This window comes from Phaethon aethereus, assembly GCF_964289735.1.
Source record: "Phaethon aethereus genome assembly, chromosome: 3".
NCBI lineage: Eukaryota > Metazoa > Chordata > Aves > Phaethontiformes > Phaethontidae > Phaethon > Phaethon aethereus.
In genome coordinates, this window is record NC_138576.1 from 39,806,577 (window position 1) to 39,821,692 (window position 15,116).

Consider the following 15,116-nt stretch of genomic DNA (forward strand, 5'->3'; position numbering starts at 1 on the left):
GGTGGTCAACAAGTCAGGTGCTAACTTCTTGTAAGTGGCACATGTGCCTCAGAGGGCGCAGGGAAAGGGGAGATCTGAGACTTTCCTAGGTGGGAGATGACCGCGGCCCTCGGTGGGTCCAGGCCCTCCTATGCAGGGCAGGACTGGGCTGGGCAGGGTAGGACATCTCGGTCAGTCCAGGAGGACACTGCTGACTCTGGCCTCAGCAGTATCTCCCGCATACTGTACCAGCAAATCTCTGGCTGCCAAAGCCCCGCTGCTGTGGGCGTCCTGCAGCCCCAGCCTGCGAGCTGCGGCAGAGGCACCCATGGGCACGGGCTGATCCGCGGCCACAGATCAGGAATCTCCGGTGGGAGCCAGCACAGTTCGGGTGTGATACTCTGAGTAAAGCACGGTAGTGTTGCCATCTGGCAGGGGTAAAGGACCAGGGAGATACACGGAGATACCCAATCCCACTAGACAGACTGACAGTGAATGACAGTTTTCCTGAGAGCTGAAATCTAGATAGAAATAATTCTTGGCATGTAACGGCAGAGACAGAGGTGGGATAAGAGGGACAGATACCTTATTACATTCTGATGTGAACTGCAGCCAAAAACTTAATATTTTACTTTACTGGAATTTCCAAAGGAAAAAAATAAATTAAGAAACTGCTGGTCCTGACGGCCTGGAAAACTACTATACTTCTGTAACAACAATATAAACCTTGTTAAAATATTACACTCACACAAATTATTCAAATAAATCAGCATTCACTCCATTTACAATACAGTTGCACCAGCTGACTTCTGTTGAGAAACCTGCCCACCACTTGCTAGAGCTATAAAAGAGGAAGGAAAGTAACTGAGATTACCCAGGCCTTTTCCATTTGAAAAATCCCTTCTTAAAATAGTTCAGAGAAGAAAAGCCTGAGAACAGCGTGTTCTTCTGTTGGGTTTTGAATGACTGCAGCAAGTCTGGAACATAGCTGAGCAGTATTAGAAAATGGATACATCCAATTCTGAGCTCCAAAATCAGTTTTGGTACAAAAGGCATATTAAAAATACTAAAAATATCCCCCATTCTTTCGATCTTGTCCCACAAAAACAAAACAATAGCCTTCTCCCTCAGTACTGTGTTCGAGAATCTCATTACTTTTCGTTTTCTTCAAGGAATGAATGAAGTTTTATTTCTTCAAGGCTCCTCTGCTGATCTTTGCTAAGAATTTCTCTAAAGTCTCGCATTACAAATAATAATAGGACACTCTACAAATAAACTTGATGTGATTAGGGTCTGTCTATCCTGCTATGATTTTGCTTCACTGACAGATTCAGTTTTCCTTATGCCACTTACTGTGTCTGAAAAGTTTGTAAAGCATATATCTGTAACTTTTCCAGCCATCAGATATAATTTAACTTGGCCTGCAGCACTGATTTTTCTTTTTACTAGCTGTAACAAGTTTTCAAATTAATCACAAAATGAATATGCAGAAGTCTTCAAAGCTGTCAAAAGTTATCAGTCTCAAAATCCCCAAAAGATCATATTCCAGAGGCACAGCTGCCAGTGTAACTCCGAGTCTATTCCTTCTGCTCTGCCCATTCTGGAAACCGAGTCAAGCAAGGTTCTAGGCAAAGCCTAGAAAAAGATGACGCCATGAATGAACACATAGCCCATACACAAATAAGACTGGTCTAAAATTTAGATTTTCTATCTTTCCCATGCTAGATTTTACAACTGTAATAGTACTCATTAGCACAGTTTTATTTTACTTTTGGTTTATTTAAAGGTAAAAAAAACCCCCCTCTGATACTTGCAACTGCAAATCTCCTTGAGCTTCCACTGATGAAGGCTTGGGCATCAGGAAGCACAGTACAGACTTATATCATTTGAGCAACTCACCAGATTATTTGGCAACAGAAAATAGCATTACAAGAGCTTCAGAAAAACCTTATAATTGCATTAAAGAAGATTCAGATCACACATGAAATGAAAAACCTAGTGTGACTTGGCCTTCGTGCCCATTTTGCCATAGGGTAAACGTTAAGAAACTGAAATGGCTACTGAGGCCTTTTTTGCCTCAAAGTAGGACAGCACATCCCACTTCTGCACCTTCTCTGAAACATTCCCAGCAGTGTCCACTGCTGCTGCTGTTTTGACTGTCACCTAAACTCAGAGGATGGAATATTTATATTTATTCATCACTGCTCTGGCAAGCTGTCAGCATTTTTCAAGAGTATGCAAAAGAAAGGAAATGATGAATCACAACAGTTTACATCTTCCTGAGAGCCGAGTGTAGTTTCAGATGACAAAGCATAGGCCCTTCCCTTGCCAAGGACATCGACTCAGAGCTTCTGCACAGAATATTCACGTTTGGGAAATGACGAGTGCTTCTCCTGTGACAAGAGATGGTCCTATTTTTAGGAGAGACATGTTGTTATTGGCTATTTATACAATAGAGGCAAACAAAAAATCTTAATCAAGCTGATCACCATTGTGTTAAGCTGTAAAAGTGACAGGCCCAGAGATGGAATAGAAGCAAAAGCTATTGAGAAGGATGAATAGAAAGCACCCTACTAGAAGTAAGATACATACATTTTCTTAAGTTAGGTGGGGCAACTTAATCAAGCAACACCTGCTATCTGTTTTCAAGTTCCCGTTAATGAAAGCACAAATGAATTGTAAGGAAAAATGTGAAGGTAGATAAACTAGTGTCATGAGCCACACATTTCTGCAGTTCTAAGTCCAGAGAGAATAAGCACCACAAAATTTCATGGCTGATTTTGGTGTTAGAGAAAGCAGGATACAAAACTCTGGAAATACAGATTATGGCAAAACAGAGGATGTGATTAAACTGGGGTTTTAAAAGAAGGAAGCAGAATTCGGACTTCCTGCTGCAGGAGGCCAGTGAACTGGTTTTGTCCAGGCGTGTCAGACAACCACTGCCCATAAAATCGATCTTAAGAACTGTAGCACCAACTGAACCAGGAAAGGGAAGAAGAGGGGTACAAGGCATGAAATGACAAAAAGAAAAATTCCTTGCCTACATTCTTCTTTTTTGTGACATATTGTTTGTAAGGATGTTCATACTGGGGTGAGTTAATGTACCTGCACCCCATTACCTAATGGAATATACAAAAGGCATCTGCCTTCTATCCAGTTTTCTTTCCCCTGCCTCAGAGTCCCCTGGATTTGGCAAATGAAGAAGCAGCAAATGTGCACACAACCGTTCAGTCTCAAAAAAACATACTACAGCTAAGTTACTTCTCTTTCTCCCCTACATAGGCAACTCCAAGCAGGGTACCCCACCAAGCACCACAGCCTCGGGAAGAGTTCGAGGTTCCTTAACAAACTTCCTAGAGGTGACATCATCTGTTGAGAATTTAAATGTTGCAAGTGATAATAGTTACAAGTCATCATCCTGGTTAATCACAAAAATTGAAGATTTTCCTCAGGCAAACCATCACAGCTGCTTGAAGTAGAATAAAAAATAAACCCTGATTATCAAAATGTTTGAGTTTACCTCTTCGACAACACTCACCATTATCCAAAGGAATAGTACCTGTTTCAAAACCACAATGTTTTTGAGTATGAGGGCCTTTTTTAATAGGCAAGCAACCTAAAGATCCTCCTGAGTGGTTTTACCTTGTCAGTGCAAAAGTAAAGTCTGCCTGGGAGTCTAGGTGGGCAAGGAAGCCTGAGTCCTGGGACCAGCAAGCTTCAGGGAGAACACAAACCCGTCAATGACTGGAAATAAACCTCAGATGTAACCTCAGGAAGGAACTGAGGGTAGATTCAAAGAGCAATTTTAAGTGTAGTCAAGGCAATGTATGGGCTTTTGACTAAGGACCCACCTTTCTCCTATCTTGCGGTCCACTGTGATCTTCACTAGGAAGGTAATGTTCACTGAACAGTGGAAGGAACATGCAGTCATAGACTTGAAAAATTGGCTCAAAGGGCCTAAGTCCCACTGAGGGACAAAATCTCTAAACAGAAAGATCTTCACCAAGTCTGCCATAGGACAGAATTCTTGCAGCATTGTTACTTCCTGGCATACATTCTGACAGCCCCTTAAACTTGAACAATATGGGAATGTATAGGCATGATACATGTCTTGGTCTTGCACCACCACAGGGCAGAAGAGGACAGAGGCCGATGTTCTTGTACTCACAATCTGTACCCAAATGTACTGTCAGAACCATTGTGGGGTCCCACCACTTCCTTAACGATGCACAGCTACAATCACCTTTTATGTTGACTTCTTACCATTATATTCTCTTACCAAAAGTAAGGGCTGTTTGAATTAATTAAGTTATTCACAAATTCAATTATATTCTAATGAAATCTACTAAATGAAAACACCTATTAAAATATTTGTGTCTTTTTATTTTGTGGATATATTACTCTTATAGTTGTTCTCAAAGTTAGATAAACCGTACTTAACCATAAAACACTGTTTTAAAGTAACACATGATGTGAAATGAAACCCTGCTACCATCTGTGAATAATGTAATCAGGCAAATGAGGAATAATGACTACACCATGGTAATTTAGGACAGAACATACTGAATTACAATTGTCAGCAGCTTGGTTTATAGCTCACAAACTTCAGAAAAGCACAGCATATAAGAAGAGTGGGGACGGATTTAATTAAAATATGATTACAGAAGAGAACATAAAAGACACATGATATTACTTTTCAAGGGTCCACCACTTTAATTTGCATCTTGGAAGTGAAGCTGAAAACTCACCATCACATGCACACAGAAAGATAATTTCAGTGATATAGGGTTGCTTTTACGCATCACAAATCCATGGGGTTTAGCTTATAACAGAATAATAATTCTGCCCAACTCTTTGGGGTTGCGGTAAGTGGGCAAGGAAATAACCTACGGGAATTAATCCATATTCATTCCGTTCTCTAAAAGTTTCCTATCTGTTCACAGGCCAGAGGTTCAAGTCAGTATTGTCCCTCCTCAGTGCACAGTGACTTCCACTGGGCATGGGCCACAGCAGAAAGCAAGCTGGTACGATGCTGTTCTTCCCTATTCTGGCATTTTTTGGAGGGATTCAAGGTAGAGTTATCTTTACCAGATTTGTGAAAATGAAGTCTTCTTCAAAATAAGGAAAAAATTTCCAGACCCCTTAAATCTACTTTTTGCATCAAACAAGGAAATTCAAGTCCCTGTTGATTAAAAAGCGCCTTTTTTCCTCTCCCCGCATTTCTTGTTCCATCTCCGTTCTACATATTTTCCCCTCAAGCGTTTCCATAATTCCTTCACTGTTGTACATTAATACCTCTTGGCCACTGATACATTTCTCTTTGCACCTCTACAGGCAAGTAGGGAAGAAATAGGAATTGGAATAAAAAGATAGAGTTATTTCCTCTGGTTACACAGGAAGCCTTGGTGGATCAATCCCAGCTACCAAAGTCTTATTTAGCAATCCCTCCTCTCAGAGTTTCCTCTGTAAACATATATATTTAAGAACAACTTGTCATTTGGAAAAATTTACTTCTCTGTATAAAATGTTTTATGACTCATTTCTCCATAGGGCATTGTGCTGGTTTTGGCTGGGATAGAGTTAATTTTCTTCACAGCAGCTAGTATGGGGCTATATTTTGGATTTGTGCTGAAAACAGTGTTGATAATACAGGGATCTTTTTGTTATTGCTGAGCAGTGCTTACACAGAGTCAAGGCCTTTCCTGCTTCTCACTCCACCCCACCAGCGAGCGGGCTGGGGGTGCACAAGAAGTTGGGAGGGGACACAGCTGGGACAGCTGACCCCAACTGACCAAAGGGATATTCCATACCATGTGATGTCATGCTCAGTGTATAAAGCTGGGGGAAAAAGAAGGAAGGGGGGGACGTTCAGAGTTACAGCATTTGTCTTCCCAAGTAGCCGTTACGCGTGCTGAAGCCCTGCTTCCCTGGAGATGGCTGAACACCTGCCCGCCCATGGGAAGCAGTGAATTAATTCCTTGTTTTCCTTTACTTGCGTGCGCGGCTTTTGCTTTACCTGTTAAACTGTCTTTATCTGAACCCACAAGTTTTCTCACTTTTACTCTTCCAATTCTCTCCCCTGTCCCACCATGGGGGAGTGAGCGAGCGGCTGCGTGGGGCTTAGTTGCCGGCTGGGGCTAAACCACGACAGGCAGAACGTAACAAACATTTCTGAATTCCAGTGTGATTTACGTTCTTCAGTGATGAAGATATCTGTCTCTTTTTCCTCATGTTATAAAACATTCCTTCCATTTAGAATATTCCTGTTCCCCTAAATTACCACACCAACACAAAAATCAAGAAACACCTGGTGAAGTCAAAAGAAATTGTAGCACCTGCCCTCAGAGAGAGCAGCTGCTGGCACTGGTAATTAATAAACAGATAAATGTATACATATGTAAATAAATAAAAGCTGTTCACTGGATTTATGTCAACAGAAATCCAGATACTTTCCATATGCTTCTGCTTCCCCACATCTGGGAAAAATCACATTATACTAGTTTCATTCTGCCATGATAGCACACTGGATACTGTACCAGAATCTTTTAGTAATGGATGGTTTAAGTTGTGGGGTTTTTTTTAAATCCTGACTCTTTCATAAATAATTGTGTTTCATGAGACGAACTTATTAGGGATGAATAGCAGTTGAGGCTGAGAAGAGGAAAGTATTCTAGCTGATGAAACTATACCTTCATACGACACGCTTTTTCTTTATTACGCATCATGACATTCATTGTGTAAAGGTGACGTTTCAACATGAAACACTATAAATAATGCTGCATCAGCTTATAAAAATCTAGGTTTTCAGAATTTAACAATCCGTCAAGATGATGTGCATGTCTATGAAGCTTCCCTGGAAGCCAACGAAAAGCCTGTACAAAGAGCACTGCCTCGTACAGCTGCCTACTCCTGCTGGTTCCCAGGCAGTGCTGCTAAAACCGGGCCCTAACTTCTATTAATGCATTTGGCTTCTCTGGAGAATTATAAAGGTGAAAAGATCTAAAACAGGCATTTAACACAGTTTTCCAACTTCCTGTCTTTTCTCTTGAAAATATTTGTCATCGTCTTAAAAGCTTGTCTTTGGATTTGGTTTATTAAAAATACACGATAGCCTTGTGCTTTGTGACGTTCATGGTTATGTGTGTCTTGGAGGTGAATACTGCATGGTACTGAAAACATGACAAGAGATTTCCCCAGAACTTCTCCCATTCCCAAAATTGATTAGGCAATGCTAAATAAGATGGCCTGTTCTGGAGTACCATGGCAATAGCTAACAATAAATATGACTAACCTAAAATGTAACAGATCAAACATGCATCTAAAAGTAGCGAAGCCAATACCCCCTCTGTGAAACAGGCAGCATAATCCAAAGAAAAGTGAAAAGAGGAAAAACTTCAGAGAAACTTTCACAAGGAAAAGATAACTAACAGTTAACCAAAGTATACAATTACCTAGATCACCACAGCGGCTGGCAAGAGAAGGTAATACACAATAAAACAAACCATGACCTGCATCTTCAACAGTCAGACCCACCACATCAGAATCAGCTGCAAGCGCTGAGTCTGACAGTGCCACCCTAAACACAAATTTGAATTTAGGAACATATCAAATTATTGAGCAAATGGACTCAATTTTGTCTTAACTGCATCACTTTTCCCTTCTCATACCATAGCAAATGAGTATTGTAATCAAAATAGATGTCAAACCACAGCCAAAACAATTCACAAGTAAACCACACGAAGTTTGGATTATAAGTGCTCCACTTTAAACATGAAATAAATGACACCATTGTAGACCATGACTGATTTAGCTGAGAACAAAGTGATCTTTCAGAAGGTCACGCAAATATAAATTGCTCAAAATTGCTCAAAATTATAGAGTTCTAAAGACGTTTAAGTAAAAAAAGTATGTCAACCAGACCTTCAAACATTATTGAGATAATCTTCTGCTTGACTTTGATTATTTCCTTCAGTATAAAGAACCATGGTTCATTTTAAAGAAAGGGTGAGTTAGTGAATGCATTAAGTCAGAGATTCTCAAAACGTGGCTCACAGAGCAGTTTCTAATGATCTGAACCTTCAATCAGGAAGGTGAAAATGCATCAATTTCATCTGAAAGGGAATACTCGGAAGAGGAGCAAACACATTACAGGGTAGAGCCAAACCAGCAACTTCCACAGCAAGGCTGTTGCAAGAACAAGGCAGTGTCAGCCAGCTGGGGTGGTGGGGAAGGGTATAGTAATACATGAAGGAATATGTGCTTCAGGCATGGGAATTAATACAGTTTCTTTTGCACAGGAACCAGGGCAGGAAGAACGGAGGTGGTGCACATCCAGGTAAGGTCCCAGCATGGAGTCAAAATGCAGATGGGGCACAAGCCACAGCTGAGGAGCTGCATAGTACTTCCAGGTCCCACAGCTCAGCCCCAGCTTTGGGATGCATATGCAGAAAACACATTCTGCTAAGGATCCTGGCACTTGCGCTATTTTAGGTATACACATTGAATGCAGGGGTAGAACTCCAACTATTTTAACAAACAAGGAAAATATGAGCAAACCTGTTATTTGACATGTGAGAACTATTTTATACATCATGTTCTAACAATAAATGTAACTACTTTCTGTATAGGAAAAAAAGAAGGAAGAGAAAGAGCTGACTTGGTATAGGTCCATACCATGATATTTAAAACCAAAACACTGAAAGCTTAGTCCTGTTGTGGTTTTGGTAGGGACAGAGGCTGGGGTTTGCCAAGTATGATTGCTTCTTTCAGGATGCTGACATCTAACATATGAAATCATGGAGACAGAGAAAATCATGTAGGCAGAGGAAATCATGTAGGCATAGTGCTAGGCATAGAAAATTATTAGGCAAATACTTAACAATCCAAATCTCAAAAAAGAAGTTTGAAAAACTAGTTCACTCATGTCAAGATGAGTTTTATCACTCATGCAGTAAATTCATAAAACTGCAATATTAAAGGCAAGTAGTTCAGGCAGTTATAAACTTATAAAATACTATGCTCAAAAAAAAAAAAAGATCAGGAACCTAACAACTCTGTCTTCTTTTCATAAGCTACTAACCTTTATTTCTCCCAGGATGAAGTTCACAGTGGAATTCATCAATGAATAGCACAGATATGTCACATACCTTGAAGTCACAGCTTCCATGAATTCATCAAGAAGATCATCATAGGCTTGACCTCTGATTCTCTTGTGTCTCAGCCCAATATATAAAGGATCTTTCAGCAATGCCTATTAAAAAAAGATGTTTGAACTATTATATGAGCAAGTTACACTAGTAGACTCTAAGTTAATAAGAAGGGGGACAACAATACAGTGTTTGAGGATCAACCCAAGCATATGAAGTACACATCCATTTATCCACCTCTATATAAAGACTGAAGAAAGGCAACAAAGAGATTAAAGAAACACCCTTTTGTATCAAGGAAAAGGGATACCCTAGTCTCAAAGGAAGTGTATTGTTTCCAAGTGAAAAAATGAAAGTTTATTCTAGGAAGGCAGGTTTCAAAAATATCTTTTAAAGCTTTAGTGAGTACTTTTCTCTTCTTTCTTTACATCCTGACAGTTTTCTGACATTTTAAAAAGCTATTTCCTTTGCCCTTATCATCATGTTTCACAGATCTCTCCCAGAGTACACCATTTCAACTGTTGATGAGTTGCTATTCAGAAAATGTGCTGCTTTCTAAAACTGAATATGCCAAAGCATAACAAAGCCTTTGACCTTTTCCTTCCAAGCTTTATAAATTATCAGTTTAGATTCCAGCATTCTCCATTTCAGTTATCCATGTCATAGAATCATAGAACAGTTTGTGTTGAAAAGACCTTTAAAGGCCATCTAGTCCAACCCCTGTGCAATGAGCAGGGACATCTTCAACTAGATCAGGTTGCTCAGCGCCCCATCCAACCTGTTCTTAAATGTTGCCAGGGATGGGGCATCTACCACCTCTCTGGGCAACCTGTGACAGCGTTTCACCACCCTCAGTGGGAAAAATTTCTTCGTTATATGTATATATAGTCGAAATCTACCCTCTTTTAGTTTAAAACCGTTACCCCTTGTCCAATCGCAGCAGGCCCTACTAAAAAGTCTGTCCCCGTCTTTCTTATAGGCCCCCTTGAAGTACTGGAAGGCTGCAATAAGGTCTCCCTGGAGCCTTCTCTTCTCCAGGCTGAAAAATCCCCTCTCTCAGCCTGTCCTCACAGGAGCGGTGTTCCATCCCTCAGATCATCTTTGTGGCCTCCTCTGGACCCGCTCCAACAGGTTCATGTCTTCCCTGTGCTGAGGGCTCCAGAGCTGGACACAGGACTCCAGGTGGTCTCAAACTGTCCATCAGTTGGGTATGATAACTGAATTTGTCTGTGCTTAAAACTTGCACATTTTCTTCCTTGAATTTATGATCCAGACTTTCTCCAGGTCCACAAACACACCAAGCCTGTATTATTCCATGTCTTCCCTACTGGAAGGTTTTGTTTTGGTCTGATTTATTTCCGAATTATAACTTACAAACTTTCTAAACATGTTCAAAATTTTTTGCAATCACTTTTGAAAATTCACTCCAGCTACAGCAAATTCCCCAGCCTCAATGGTTTCACCGGCTTTCCCACGAACTCTCATATTAAGACACTGTTTGCTATTATTTTTCACAGGCCTCTGAAAATGAATAAGCTAATTTCTCAGTTGTATCTAGTGTGCAATACTCTCAGACATGCCCAAACAGCTTGCAGAATCGGTCAGGAGCTTCACTAAACATTTTTAATCCAAAACCAATTTGCAAAACCAACATGGCTGCAGAAATTTGTAGACCAGCTTCCACTGGCCTACAACATCGTAAAGAAAAATACAGACCACCTCTCCTCCCAAGAGAGAGCCTTCAACATGCAACAAGAAGCAACAAGGTTGGATATCTTGCTCAGCGCGCTTCAGGCTTATTTATATGTTGTAGAACTGAAAAATCCTTTGGGTCACAAGCCCCAGTTGAAGACTGGTTTGAATCACTATGAAACTTAAAAGCTTTGTGGTATTCTGCCCCCCCTGGGAGTATCCTAATACAGACCTACAGATAGAGATGTTTGTCTCTCCCTCACTTTTCTCTCCACTTCAGTAAAAAATTAAAGATATCAGATTATCATGTTTAAAAAAATCAGTACAAAAATTCAGCAGGACTAAAAGCTGATTTCTAAAATTGTTGCTAAATTCAGCATCATTTCAAAACAATTTCTATACCTTACTTATTCACTTTCAGAAGTGTTAGTTCAACTGTTTGAATTGGAGAACAAATAAAGTTCAAAATTATGTTATTCTTATCAATGAAGGTGAAGTCATTGTAATATATTGTATTATTATGTAATGTATATGTAATATATAAAGATATTTATTTATATAATATATATAAAATAAATGTAATATATAAAAATACATTGTATTTTATTCGTTCCCTTCAGCAATTCTATCTAGCATTCATATTTAAGTAGCATATTCTTTGGCTAAAATTATTTTACCTGTGTATTTACGTTACTCTATGTACTATAGCAGCAAAATCATAGTTATATACCTATTTTAGTTATTGCAGGAAAAACTGGCAAGAACTTGATGTCTGGTACCTTCCAAAGTAATTTTTCCTTTTGTATGCTCTTCTTTTTTTTATATAATCACTTCCAAATTTGTAGCCAAGGACTATTTCTGGAATTATTTTTTCATTTCCATTTTGAGTTTGCCTAGTTATTTAAAATGACCTGAGCAAAATCTGACAAATCAAGGATAATTTTATTTCTCTAGGGGATAAATTCACAGGAGTTGCAAAGGAACTGTTTAGCAATATGAAATCTTAAGACAAGTTTGGAAACCCCATGGGAGTTGCATCATGCTTCCCACCAGCCTGAGCACACAAGGTTGGAAAGCAGAACTACCAAGGGGCAGGAGCCTCTGTCAGGAGCATCACGGTAGGACTCAGAAACAGCGATCCCATTTCTAAAACCGCATTGCCGCAGCTCTCCATGCCAGCAGGCTTCTGCTGCTCCACGTCATGTGCAAGCACACTGCATGCTCCATGGTCCAATTCGGCGTAACTTATCCCCTTTCCAACTCCCGTAACGCTTCTTTCCAAATTGATTTGCTCTTTTAACCTACTTCCGCAAGATTTTTATTAAAAAAATCAGTCGGTGTTCCCATTTTGTAAAACAATGCCCAAAGTGGAAAAAGATAGATATATACATCTTTGGTCCCTTTATTTTTTTTAAATTCTGAAAACATATTTCCAAAACACTTTGCAGCCAGACTGAGTCACACTGATTGCTTCAAGAAGCCAGGTTATGTTGGGCAGTGATTCTGTGAAAGTTCAAGATAAGTAAGTGTTCACAGTTACGCTGTTTAAAAAGTGCTAAACAAGCCACGGGCCTGCCTTGAAGCATAGGCTCTTGCACTGCTTTTGCCACTTTTGCATCTTTCACGTCTCTGAGCGTTTAAACCTATAGCCAACGCTAAAACTCAGAACTCTGAAACATCTCCACTGACAAGGCCACTATATCAATTAATTCGCATATCTTTGATGCAGCAATTTAATGTGGAATATCTAAACCACAATTAACACAATGTTTCTGGGGTATGTTTAAACTGCCAGCCTGGGAAGTCTCGCAAGCAGAGACAATTAATTCAGCAAGGCATCTCTGATGAAAAGCTTGGCCAGCTATATACCCAGAGTTCAAAATTCCTTTACAGCTCAGTGCATTCTGCTTCACAAACGTTACAGTTCGACAAGAAACAGCCCCAAAAAGTTCCTTTATAGTCCTGTTTGGAACAACGTACGAAGAAACCCGGGGCAGAGACAAAAGAATGAAACATTCAGTAAGTGAAAAGAACAGTGGTCATGTCTGAGCCCCGAGTGGCAAACCATTGTGGGACCGCTCCCTTTCCAAAGGGCACTGAAGAATGAGTAAGCTGCTTAAGCGCATTATCCCCTTATTCAGGTCAACACCATGCAAACCGGGTGTGTAGTGGTTGTTATTTTTAGAGGGTTCACACATCTTGAGAGATTAACATTTGCTATCGACTATTTCATGGCTTTCAAAACAGATTACCGAAAAGAAAGTTCCATCCTACAATCGAGTATGTCAAGCTGACATGATGATTAGGTACTTTTCCTGAATGACTTAGGTTTCTTTTGTTCCTCAGCTTGTTGTCAAAGCTTAAACTCTGTTTTGTTCTTTTGGAAATCGAATCTCCTTCAAAACATAACTCTGCTTTTTTCAGCTCAGTGGGTTTGTTACGCGTATTAAATGATACTGAAAAAGTTGATGCTAGTTTATTTTTAGACACACATACTCTAAGGCTAAAAAAAATAGTTCTAAAACGTTCAGGTTTAGCAATGTGGTACCTACAAGCTTTAACAGAAATAAGCTTTTACAAGAATAAAAGGCTTAATTCAGGTTCTGGTACTGGAAATACCATGTAGATCTACTTAAAATTAGCTGTGTAAAATAACAAAGAGTTCTTTGAAGCACCACCTGAGCATGTAATGACCTTTGGGGTTCTAAAAAAAAAGGCAACCTGTTTATACCATCTTACTTGTGCACACTTATAGTAAAGAGATCAGCAAACTATCAAAGTTCAAGCAAGGCTTGAGCTGTGCACCTGGCTCTAATTTAGCTATAAAAGTCAAACCAGTGAGAAACAGAAAATTGCACACTTTTGTATTTCATCAGTTGAGAACAGACATGCTGAAATGTCATCTATTCTCAACCTTGGCACCAAGGCGTTTCTTTGGAATAGATACATATTTTAGTGAACAGCTTCATGGAAAATTGGAGGTGAAGACCTGCGAGACACCGAGCCTTTCCAGCCACAAAGGTGGCAGCAGAGAGCGTCCAGAACCTCTCCACGCACCTAGAAAGCAGTGTATGGTAATGCTTCAGAGCAGCAACTCCCCTCATGCCATTAAAGTGCCAAAACTCTCCAATTCTGCAATGGGAAATGATTTGCATTAGAGCCACAGTTATAAAATTAATGGAAAACTACATTTGTATAGGACATCAGAAGCTTTGGGACAAAGATATGAAATGAAACACATTTCAGAGTATGATTGGTCTAACAGGGCACACAGTTACTAAGAAAACCGGGGGAATGCTGCTGCTTTTTCAAGTGTTAATATTTTCTTATATTAATACATTGTAAATTCTTTCTGTAAACTTCTTCTTGTATCATTTTTCCAAGGTTGGGGAAGGGCTGATGAGCACAAGGGAATTTCTGTTCTCCAGGAAAGTCAAACATTTCAGACTTTTTTTTTTTTTTTGGTTCCACGAGACTGCAATTTCACTCAATCTGAAACTTTTTCCAATAAAAGAATTAGCCAGTCAGAAACAATGTCAACATTTTGGATTTAACTTCAGCTTCTATCAATACTAATTACCCAGTAATCAATCTGCATTCATTTCAATTTTTGGTTTGTAAGCATTAACATGCTGAATCACAATTTTCTGTCCTGCAAGAACTGCTTACAGCTGCAAAGTGTTTTTTATGGCATTAGGAAGAATGTATAGTATTTCAATTTATATTAAACTAGAAAGCCTTTTTTTTTCATTTAGTAAGCTTATTTTGAAGTCTGAAATACTTCAGGATGATGCCCTTAATACATGTAACAGATTCAGTGTTTCCAAATGCTAACTGAATTTCGGATGTGCCGAATGCTGCAAATAACACTGATGCTAACTGGGTTTGAGGGTGTAGAATACTTTGCAAAAAGAAGTTTCATAATCAGAGAGCTAAAGATTTTTTTATTTTCCTTGAACTAGAATGGCCCCATGATATACTTGCTAAGAAGAGATCATGGCCCCTCCAATCTAAAGACTAGACCTTTGTCAAGACATCTGCAAACTGCAAGGGGCCTCTTGCACAAGAAAAAAGGGGCATTATCATCTGTTCCTCCACAAAAGAGAGAGACCTCATCTTTGGGAGTCCAAGCCAACACTTTACCTGGACATCTCCAACAGACAGGTACTGGCATACAAAGCATCACCTCTCTTTGCCCATAGGAGAGGTTGTCACAAAAGATCCCAAAATAGGAGTCCAAAAAATGGGTATCACAAAGGGACATTCTAGGTATAAATAAAGGAGGAAAAAGCCCACACA

The 15,116-nt window shown here is 39.7% G+C and overlaps 1 protein-coding gene across 1 annotated transcript in view; it reads right to left on the bottom strand.

Moving 5' to 3' along the window:
- The window catches only part of ME1 (malic enzyme 1), a gene marked incomplete at its 3' end in the record, with an annotated part of 200,940 nt that overhangs the window by 85,973 nt on the left and 99,851 nt on the right, over positions 1–15,116 (bottom strand). Inside the window, exon 6 of the mRNA XM_081998048.1 lies at positions 9,126–9,229. Within this exon, the coding sequence (XP_081854174.1) occupies positions 9,126–9,229 (104 nt within the window). The remainder of the gene's footprint in view (positions 1–9,125; positions 9,230–15,116) is intronic.